Source organism: Tachyglossus aculeatus, chromosome X1, assembly GCF_015852505.1.
Source record: "Tachyglossus aculeatus isolate mTacAcu1 chromosome X1, mTacAcu1.pri, whole genome shotgun sequence".
Lineage (NCBI taxonomy): Eukaryota > Metazoa > Chordata > Mammalia > Monotremata > Tachyglossidae > Tachyglossus > Tachyglossus aculeatus.
This window is the reverse complement of record NC_052101.1, coordinates 118,100,337-118,111,956: the sequence shown is the minus strand read 5'-3', so window position 1 is coordinate 118,111,956 and position 11,620 is coordinate 118,100,337. Positions and strand designations below refer to the sequence as shown.

Here is an 11,620-nt window from a genome sequence, read left to right as displayed (position 1 = left end):
TTTTTATAATATTTATTGAGTGCTTACTATGCACAAAGCACTGTTCTAACTGCTGGGGAGGTTACAAGGTGATCAGGTTGTCCCACGGGGGCGCTCACAGTCTTAATCCCCATTTTACAGATGAGGTAACTGAGACCCAGAGAAGTGAAGTGACTTGCCCAGTCACACAACTGACAAGTGATGGAGCTGGGATTTGAACCCATGACCTCTGACTCCAAAGCCCGTGCTCTTTCAACTGAGCCACGCTGCTTCTCTAAGACACCGTTCAGTGTCCACAACAAGCTTGACTGTGTGCTCCTTGAGGGCAGGGATTGTGGCTGCCACTAGATTGTAAGATCCTTGAGAGCTGGGATCATGTCTACCAACTCTATTGAACTCCCCCAAAGAGCTTGGTAAAGTTAGTTCTGTACACAGGAAGGGCTCAATAAATGCCACTGATGAAAAATTTAGAAGGTTTACGGAGGGAATTCTGCATGAGCATCTTCAGACCCAAACACTAGCTCGGTGGAAGCCTTCATCCAAAGTTAATCTGAGAATAGTCATTATCTTGGGGTAATCACTGTGGGATCTTAGCAGGGCAGGGCACAGGGCAGAAAGTTAAAAGCCCAGTATTCCCTTTGGGTGAGTGGGAATTTTGAAGGCAGGCACACATGCTCAGAGCGGATTTTGGTTGGCAGTGTATGCAATCAATATTTCTCTTGCCACTCCTTCCTGTAAAAAGCCCACATGGGGGAGTTTTAGGGAAGTTTTAGGGAAGAGTGTTATGGAGTCAAGCCCAAAATATGTTGGCCAGGAGGCCAGGGAGAAACTGGCAGACCTGGGCTCCCTTTCCGGGCCCTCCTGTCTCTCCTCCTCCAACTCTCCTGGCATGTTTGCCACTGGCACTGCCTGGTCCATCCACTCCCCAGGTCCTCTCTCCCACTACTGGTCCCTGGCACTTGACAAGGCTTTGGACTAGAGCACTATGATCAATGAAAGCTTCTGGGTGAAATTTCAGAGCATCAGAGGGAACACAGCCTGCTGGACAAATCAGGCTGGGGGCACTTGGCTCAATAACACTCATAAAGCTACCCAGAAAATGGTAAATCTTGGAGGAATTCACCAGATATGATGATCGCTGTCCATGAAGTCGGATTAGATTTGTCATACCGTACCCTGTCCCAAATACTGTGCTAAGCACTGGGGTAGATTCAGAAACTCCTTACTGTCAGCTTTAAAGCAGTCACTCAGCATGCCCCATCTTACCTTACCTCACTGATCTCTCACTACAGCCCATCCCACACAGTCTGCTCCTCTAGTGCCAGCTTACTCACTGTGCCCGGATCCCATCTATCACATTGCTGACCTCTTTCCCATTTCCTCCCACTAATCTGGAACATCCTCCACCTCCATATATGCCAGACCACCACTCTCCCCACCTTCAAAGCATTATTAAGGTCACATCTCCAACAGGCCTTCCCTGTTTAAGCCCTTTTTTTCCCCAGCTCCTTCTCCCTTCTGCGTTGTCTGTGCACTTGGATCTGAGAGCTTTGGGTATTTGGTAATTGCCCCATCCTCAACTCCACAGCACTTACGTACATATCTTTAAATTTCATATTATGAATTATTTATATGAATCTCTGTCTCCCCCTCTAAACTGTAAGCTCGTCGTGGGCAGGAAACATATCTGCTAACTCTGTTGTGCTGTACTCTTATTATTACTCTCCCAAGCGGTTAATACAGTACTCTGCACATAGAAAGCACTCAATAAACACCATTGATTGGCTAATTGATTGGATACAAGATGATCAGATCAGACAGTTTCTGCCCCACATAGAGCTCACAGTCTAAGAGGGAAGGAGAACAAGTATTTAATCCCTAATTTACAGAGGAGGACACTGAGATCCAGAGAAGTTAAGTGACTCTACCTAGGTCACACAGCAGGCAAGTGGTGGGACTGGAGATAGAACCCCAGTCAGCCAGTCAGTCAGTCAATTGTCTTTACTGATCACTTACTGTGTGCAGAGCACTGTACTAAGTGCTTGGGAGAGTACAATAATACACAACATACAATATACAACAATTAACAGGCACATTCCCTGCCCACAACAAATTTACAGCCTATCATTTATTTCTCTAAATTTTACAATCATTTGTTTATTCTCAAAGTATATCTGTACCATGTTACTATCACCTCTAGACGTCCCACCCTCTTAATAGGTCTTCTTCTCTTCTCTCCACTGAGTTTCCTTCGCCGGGTTGCATCCCTTCACTTGAAATGAAAAAAATTACATTATAAGCCTTGACTGTTGCTTAGGTTTCGGCTTTCTCAACTATAAAACTTTCTCATCTGTCTGTCCTCCTTTCTCTCAGGGTAGACATGCCCCATTTGGTATGCTGGCTCTACACAGGCACTCTGACTTGATTGTAGGCTCCTTGAGAACAAGGATTCTGTCTCTTACATCTGCGGTACTCTCTCAAACACCTAATCGAGTGTGCCACTTGCAGGAGTCGTTCAATATTCATTCATTTTCATTCATTCAATCGTATTTATTGAGCACTTACTGTGTGCAGAGCACTATACTAAGCGCTTGGGAAGTACAAGTTGGCAACATATAGAGACGGTCCTTACCCAACAGTGGGCTCACAGTCTAGAAGGGGGAGACAGACAACAAAACAAAACATATTAACAAAATAAAATAAATAGAATAAATATGTACAAATAAAATAAATAAATAGAGTAATAAATACGTACAAACATATATGCATATATACAGGTGCTGTGGGGAAGGGAAGGAGGTAAGGCGGGGGGGGATGGGGAGGGGGAGGAGGGAGGGAGGAAGGAGGGGGCTCAGTCTGGAAAGGCCTCCTGGAGGAGGTGAGCTCTCAGTAGGGCTTTGAAGGGAGGAAGAGAGCTAGCTTGGTGGATGTGGGGAGGGAGGGCATTCCAGGCCAGGGGGATGACGTGGGCTGGGGGTCGATAGTGGGACAATCAATCAATCGTATTTATTGAGAGCTTACTATGTGCAGAGCACTGTACTAAGCGCTTGGGAAGTACAGATTGGCAACACATATTGCCAGATTGGACAGGCGAGAACGAGGCACCGTGAGGAGATTAGCAGCAGAGGAGCAGAGGGTGCGGGCTGGGCTGTAGAAGGAGAGAAGGGAGGTGAGGTAGGAGGGGACGAGGTGATGGAGAGCCTTGAAACCGAGGGTGATGAGTTTTTGCCTGATGCGTAGGTTGATTGGTATGATGGTCTCCTTTCCATCTCATGTGGAACAGAGGTGAGGTGAGACTATTATTAGTGATAGGATATAATGATGAGTGGATAGGTGCAGATGCAGATGGATGAATTGTGAATGCTGTGAAATGGGGTTACCAAGCTGCAAGAAGCAATGTGGGAAGCAGCATGGCCTAATGGAAAGAGCATGGATCTGGGAGGCTGCTCCCCCGGCCTCATATGCTGTGTGATCTTGGGCAAGTCACTTCACTTCTCTGGGCCTCAGTTTCCTCATCTGTAAAATGGGGATTAAGATTGTGAGCCCTATGTGGGACATGGATTGTGTCCAATCTGATTAGTTTGTATCTACCCCAGCGCCTAGCACAGTGCCTGGCACATGGTAAGCACCTAACAAATGCCATTAAAAAAAAGGAAAAAGAAAGAACAGGTGTCAGTGTCTGTGGGAGGGCACTTGTTTTCAACAGGCCCATTTCTTCACCACCCCTTTCATGTCCTTGTTCCTCAGGCTGTAGATGAAAGGGTTCAACATGGGGGTGACTACCATGTACATCACAGATGGGGCTGGGTCCTTCCCCTTAGAGTGGGAGGATGGAGGGGTGAAAAACACCGCAAGGCCAGCACCATAGAATAAGGCCACCACAGTGAGGTGAGAGCCACAGGTGGTGAAGGCTTTTTGCTTCCCTTTGGCAGATGGAATTCTCAGCACAGTTGCAACAATGCGGGAGTAAGAGACAAGGATACACACCAGGGGAGGCATGCCAAACACCGAGGTCAAAATTAACAGGAAGATTTCTTCACCGCGGGTATCAGAGCAGGAGAGTTTTAGTAACATGTTGATATCGCAGAAGAAGTGAGGTATCTCGTTGTTGCCACAGAAGGATAACCGAGCGGTCAGGAGGGTGAGTGCGAGAGAAATGAGGTTAGTGAGAACCCAGGGCACAGCCACCAGCAGGGCACACAGAGAAGGGAGCATGACGGAGGTGTAGCGGAGCGGGTGGCAGATGGCCACGTTGCGGTCAAGCGCCATGACACCCAGAATCAAGTTGTCCATACCTAAGAGAATATTGGCAAAATACATCTGGGTCAGGCAGCCGGCGTAGGAGATGGTTTGCTTCCGGGTTTGGATGTTGAGCAGCATCTTGGGAACTGTAGTGGTTATGAGGCAGAGATCGATGAAAGACAGGTTACTGAGGAAGAAATACATGGGGGTGTGGAGGAGTGGGTTGGAGCTAGTGGCCAGGATCATGAACAGGTTCCCTGTCCCCCCGAGCAGGTACAACCACAGGAACAGCCAGAAGATCAACTGCTGCTGCTGCTGCTGCTGCTTTGGAGAGCCCAACAGACCCAGGAGGACAAATTCAGAGTCTCTGGTCTGGTTTACTCCTTCCATGGGGCTCATATAGCTGCTGAGAGACAAAGAGGGAAAATTTGAAACTGCTTGCTCCTTTATTGCTGCTGAATATTTTTTGTCCTCAGCATGTAGTTCAGTTGTGGAGTGGATTTCCCTTAGAATAATGAAGAGGGAAGGATGAAGGGAGATGTGGAAAGAGCACGTTGGTCTCTCTGGAATCCACTTCATTATTGTGGCAGACCTGATGGGGGAACAGGTAAGGAGAAGAGGCCAACAGCCTTCCCCTAAATCATATCCTTTCAGCACACACACGCAAGCACACACACACACACACACACACACACACACATTCACTTGTAGGAATTTGGGGTTCTCTGGTGACTTTTCTTAACCTGGCTTTTATATCTCCAAAAATCTTATTCACGGTGGTCATGAAAAAAATAATAAAAAAACAACTAATGGTCAATCACTGATAAAATCAAATATTCATATATCAGTCATCTAATTATCCCTTTCCTTGACCTCTAATTTTAACCTTTTTCTTCTCCTCAACTCTAAATTTAACCATAGCCCTGTCTTTTTTTAGCTCTCATTCCTAGCCCCAAACAAAGCTCTAATGAGTTATAGTGAATTTGGATTTTTGGAAAATGGATAATGGGGTATTTGATCATTGGACAGGTGGTGCATTTTTCATGCATCCTTGCCTGACAATTGTAATAAGTTGACCTGTATTTCCACAAACTTCAGTGGATTGAAAGAAGCAAACAAAAAGAAAGTTACAGAGGTAAACTTATCTGATATTAGAATGAACATCCAAATGGCTGTGCTGATGTATGAAAATCCTAAATCTTAGGGGAAAAAAAGACAGAATGGATGTAAAGGTATAGTAAAGATTAAGAGTTGTGAAATGCAAGGACTTGCCACCAAGGAGTCATCCACAGACTAATGCATGTGTTTAAAGAACGTCTGAAATATTTCAATCAAGGGAAAAGTGGGATAAGGGACCCCAAGAAGTATGCCCTACAAACTGGACTCTGGAATTCCCTGATTTACCTCCCATCTTTATTTTATTCCTATATTTTCATCATTTTTATCTTTGCAATGAAGCAGCATAGTCTAGTGGAAAAAGCACGGGTCAGGGAGTCAGAGGTCCTGGGTTCTAAACCTAGCTCTCCCAGTTGCCAGCTGTGTGACCTTGGACAAGTCACCTTACATTTCTGTGCCTCAGTTTCCTTATCTGTAGAATGGGAATTCAATCCCCATTCCCCCTCCTACTTAAACTGTGAGGCCCATGTGGGACAGGGACTGTGTCTGACCTGAGTATCTTGTATCTACCCCAGTACTTAGTACAGTACTTGTAATATAGTAAGGGTTTAACAAATACAATTATTATTATCTTTGCTCTTACTCTTTTACTTATTACAGCTTTGGCAATTACGTCCACTTTATCTCCATTAGATTGTAAAGTCTTCCAGGCTAGGGACCTTGTCTATTACCACTGTTATATACTTGGTAAATGCCTAATACAGTTCTCTAGACCTGCTTTTGTTGTGTTGTCTTATGCTGTCAAGTTGTGTTCGACCCATAGTGACGCCATGGACACATCTCCCAGATGTGTCCCCACCTCCATCTGCAATCGTTCTGGGTAGTGTATCCATAGAGTTTTCTAGGTAAAAATACAGAGGTGGTTTACCATTGCCTCCTTCCATGCAGTAAACCTGAGTCTCCGCCCTCGACTCTCTCCCATGCCACTGCTGTCCAGCACGGGTGAGTTTTGACTTGTAGCAGGTTGCCTTCCACTCGCTAGCCACTCCCCAAGCTAGGAATGGAATGGATATGCCTCTGCTTGACTCACCCTCCTTTAGATGAGATGGGTAGAGTACTGGAAACTCCAGGTGAGACCCTGAGATGGGGAGACCTGCTGCTAGTTCAAGGGAAAGACCACTGCTCTGAGAATCAGGAGACCTGGTTTTAATCCCAGTTCTTCTTGTAGCTGGCTAATGGGGGCTAAGACCACACAGGCAATGCCATAGTGTGGTGCACCCCTGCCTGCCTATTGCTTGTGGCACTCTGTGCCCCAGTGGGAACAGGATTGGCCGGGACGAGAGAATGCTAGAGGAGAAAACAAGCCAGTAGCACTAGAACCAATTCCTCTGCCCAGGTTCTTGGTCCTGAAGTCTCAGGACTGAGGCTCATCCACTGTTCCTCTAATGGGAGACTCCATTGTCAGTACAGTTCTCTGCATGCCTTAGGTACTCAACAAATGTGGCTGCTGTTGAGGATGGAAAAGGAGAGCGGAGAAGATTGACAATTGCCAGTGTCATTTCTGAAGTAGAACACAAACTTGCCTTTGGACATGGAAGACAAGAGCATTTGGGCTATGGCTGAGTATAAATAAATCAGTGAATCAATGGTATTTATTGAGCGCTTACAGTGTGCAGAGCACTATATTAATCACATGGGGGAGTTCAATGCAACAGAGTCGGTAGTTGCGTTTCCTGTCCACAAGGAGCTTACAGTCTAGTAGCAGTAGAGCTGTAGGGGGAGAGAGGGGGCAGTCAGGTTGTGCCGTATCCTTTTTGACTACCATATCCCTTCTGAATTAATTTGGCTCCCCGGACCATTGCCCTATCAGGAAAAGTGTGCCCTACCTAGCTATAATCGCACTGCAGTGTGCGTAAGTACGGTGCTCAATGTGAAGAGATATTTGGTTGTCACTACAGTAACCTTTTGGGATGAGGGAGTATGCACTGCCTCATTACAAACTCCTCTCTACCAAAATGAAATAAATTACTAATCCACCTTCTGGGAAGGTGGCGAATGTGGACTGTCCTGCTGGGGCTTGATCACCACTCCCAGGGTAAGCAATCAACTATCCACCCAACCAGCCAGGCTGAATTTTAGAGAAAAGACCATGAAAAAGAGCTGAAGTCAAGCTTCTTCCACTTTGAACCTATTTCATCCATTACCATCCCCGAGAGCAACCATCGGCACCATCATCATGTTCTGTGACAACCCTGTGAGCACCTCTCCAGGTTAGGAATTTCACTGGTTGTAAAATTTTGATTGGAAATGAGACCCATCTTTCAGACCTCGTCTCTTTCACTGACATTTCCAATCCCTCTGCTTCCCAACTCTCTCCTGAAATGATCTCTTTCAATGAAATAGCCACTGGGCATAGCTCCAAAATAGGGGTGGTAACCAAGACACAAAGAGGCACAGGATCTCTGGATCTGGATAATAATAATAATGATAATAATAATAATAATAGTAGTACTCTTTAGGCACTTTCTTTGTGCTAAGCACAGGGTAGATGTAAGATAAATAGATTGGACACAGTCCCTGTTTCACATGGGACTCACAGTTTAAGAGGGAGGGAGAACAGATATTGAATCCCCATTTTTCAGGTGAGAAAACCGAAGCCCAGAGGAGGTAAGAGAATTGCCCAAGGTCACCCAGTAAATAAAGCGCTTAGTACAGTGCTCTGCACACAGTAAGCGCTCAATAAATACGATTGATGATGATGAAATAAATGGGCCTAGAATCCATGCCTCCTGACTCTCTGTCCTTGAGGTTTTGCCATTAGACCATATTGCATCTTTGGATACTCAAGTGAGGAGATGTATCATTCATGTTGGCCTGTTAACCTAAAACGGGCTGTCTAAGCCAATATTCTCTCACTACCAGGCATTCTTACAGTTAGAGCTACCAATCAGTGTCAATTATCAAGCACCTACTGAGTGCTAGAGACTGTGCCAAGTGTATTGGATATTACAATAGTTACAAGACACACATTCCCTGCCTTCCAGGAATTTACAATCTAATGGGGGAGATGGACAAAAAGTATTTATAATAGTGAAAGCTGAATAAAAAGCAAGAAGAAATCAACACAAATACATAAGGATGAAACAGCAGAACATTTTTCTTATAAATACCTGCTCTCCCTCCTACTTATTCTGGAGCCCCATACAGGACAGGTACTGTGTCCAACCTGATTAACTTGTGCCCACCCTAGAGTTTAGAAAAGTGCTTGACACATAGTAAGCACTTAACAAATATGATAATAGAAACTAATAATTGAATCTACAACTAAATATATAAAAACACACATTTAAAATACAAATATATGTGTGTACATGAGTGTTGAGGCTAGGATTAAAGTACACAAGTGCTAAGGGAGCTATTGGTCTGAGTGACTGAGTGGGACAGGGATCGTGTCCAATCTGATTATCTTGTATCTACCCCACCCTTTAGTACAGTGTTGGGGACTTAATAAGCATCTCACAAATACCACAATTAATCAGGGAAAGTTTCCTTGAGAAGATGGGATTTTATGAGAGCTTTGAAGATGGGGAGAACTCTGGTCTGGTGGATTTGAGGGGAAGAGAGTTTGAGGATGGGGAAGAAGATGAACTAGGGATTGGAGGCGGTATAGTGGAGAGCAAGGTACAGTTAGAAGGGGAGGGTGGGAGGAGCAGAGAGTTTGAGATGGAGAGTTCTGGGTGAGGAGAGTCAATATGTAAGATAGAGTGAGCCATGAAGCCATTGATAAAGTGGGGAGAGACAAGGTGGTTGATGGTTTCCAGGGCACCACACAATCCCATCTTCTAGAAGAGTTAGGTCCCAGCAGCTGTCAGGCACCAAGATGTTGTCTCTGTCATGTGGACTGGTTCCCCACTGAGACTCCTGCACCAGCCCCCTATCTGTTAGCCTGGGTTTCCTGGTTTCCCCCCGGGCCACTTTCCTGACTCCACTAACTGTGCAGGTCTGCAGCTCTGAGCCTCTACCGGGACACCGCCAACACCAGGCTCTCTGTTTCTGGGGACCCGAGCTGTGGCTTCCCCACCAGGGGACATAGTTAGTACTCAGGAAGTGCTGGTGGTGATGGGGGTGGTGGTAAGTGATGATGGGGATGATGTTGGAGATGGCGGAGGGCGTTCCTGTGGAGATCTCTTTCCCCTGATCTATCTGTCTGGGAACATCCCCCAAAAGAGCAGCACCTACCCTGGGGTCTGTGCCCAGTGGCCAGGTCCTTCACCTTCCCTCGTCCCCTCTTTGGAGCAGAAACATGAGTGCTGGAACTGACAGGAGCAAGGTTCTTCCCAAGGACCAGGGCACAGGGGAATTGGAAGCCTCGGACAGGCCTGGGAGCCACGGGAAGTTGGAACCGTCTTCTCACTTTCTGCGGTTGGAACAACGTATGTCGGGAGCAGAGCAGGGGTATTTATGAATGGGTTCCGAGCCCCTGGGATAGGATTCCCTGGGCACCTCGTTAGAGACAAACATGCAGCAATGGAACACCCTCCACTCCAGCTTTTGACTTCTCACTCTCTCATTCTGCTCTGACATCCAATCTATTGCTAACACCTGCTGAATTTTCCTCAAAAACATCTCGTAGATCTCCTTCCTTCCTTTCCACATATATACAGCTACTATTCTGGTTCAACTACTTGGTATTTCACAAATGGGCTATTGTATCAGGCTTCTTGCTGCTCTCTTTACTTCTAGCTTCTCCCTTATCCAGTCCATACTCCAAACTACTGCCCAGATCATCTTCCTGAAACCTCTCTCAGCATGTCTTCCCTCTTCTCAAAACTCTCCAGTGATTGCCAGCTCAAGGCATTCAATTAGCTCTACCCCTTCTACCTTACCTTGCTGGTTTCCCACTACAACCCAGCCTGCATACTTCACACCTCTGATACCAGCCTATTCATTGGCCCTCACTTTTGCCTCACCCGCTGTCAGCCCCATCCTCACTCCCACCCTCCTGCCTGGAACTCCCCCACTCCACACACATATTCAGACTCAGACAAGCACTCTCCCCATCTTCAAAACCCTACTGAAGTCATATTTCCTCCAGGAAGCCGTCTCGGTCTAAGTTCTCATCCACCCCACCTTATTTTCCCTCCCGACTACTTCATCCATATACTTAGTCCCACGCCCTAAGCACTTGGGTGCTCACCTTGATTCCTACTCCCATTCATGCATTCATTCATTGTATTTATTAAGGGCTTAATGTGTGCAGAGCACTGTACTAAGCGCTTTGCACTTATGCACCTATCTACACTCAGCTGCTTTCTCTACCTGAATTTTGGTGCCTATCCCTGTTAGACTGTAAGCTCCAGAGCAGGGATTGTGTCTACCAACTGTACTTCACACTCCCTAATGCTTAGTATAGTGCTCTGCACAAAGTAAGCACTCGACTGATTGATTGACTTTCCTCTGAATCACACACGTAATTTTTAATAATAATAATAATAATAATGGCATTTATTAAGTGCTTACCATGTGCAAAGCACTGTTCTAAGCACTGGGGAGCTTACAAGGTGATCAGGTTGTCCCACGTGGGGCTCACAGTCTTAATCCCCATTTTACAGATGAGGTAACTGAGGCACAGAGAAGTTAATCGACTTGCCCAAAGTCACACAGCTGACAAGTGGTGGAGCTGGGATTTGAACCAATGACCTCTGACTCCAAACCCGTGCTCTTTCCACTGAGCCATGCTTCTTACTCCAGCTTTCTCCAACTTTCTTGTCAGCTCTTCTCACCTGCTTTGCCAGTTGGCACTCTTCTCTTCTCCCAAGTCCACCTCCTGGCTGTACCCCAATCTCACCCTGCCCACTTCTGCCCCCTTGCTCATGTTGTCCCTAAGATTTGATACCTCCTTGCTCCCTGTAAAATATGCCAGACTTCCACCCGCCCCATTTAAAGCCCTCCTGAAATTCCTCCTCTTCCAACTAGACTTTCGCGACTAATTGTCGGTACCCCCAATCTTATCTACCTTTCAGCCACCTCTCTCACTTCTATAGTTTATTTATGACCTCCCTCAGCACCTGTGTACCTTGTTTTAGTTTATTCTGAGCCCACAGCTTGTGAATATTTCTACACCTGTCTCTCCTATTAGACTGTAAGATCTTTCTGGGCAGACAACATGTCTTGCATTTCTGTTATATTTCCAAAGGGTTTAGCAGCATGGTGTAGTGGATAGAGCATGGTTCCGGGAGTCAGAAGGTCATGAGTTCTAATCCTAGCTCCATAACTTGTCTGC

At 46.0% G+C, this 11,620-nt stretch overlaps 1 protein-coding gene across 1 annotated transcript; it reads right to left on the bottom strand.

Annotated features, from left to right (window-relative positions):
* Positions 1-3,678: 3,678 nt before the first annotated feature.
* Positions 3,679-9,963, bottom strand: LOC119949938 (olfactory receptor 24-like). Its single transcript, XM_038771794.1, has 4 exons — positions 9,841-9,963; positions 9,577-9,754; positions 5,363-5,414; positions 3,679-4,627 (listed from the first exon to the last, which is right to left on the bottom strand). The coding sequence occupies exons 1-4, from the start codon at positions 9,961-9,963 to the stop codon at positions 3,679-3,681; spliced, it is 1,302 nt and encodes a 433-aa protein (XP_038627722.1).
* Between the last annotated feature and the right edge of the window lie 1,657 nt (positions 9,964-11,620).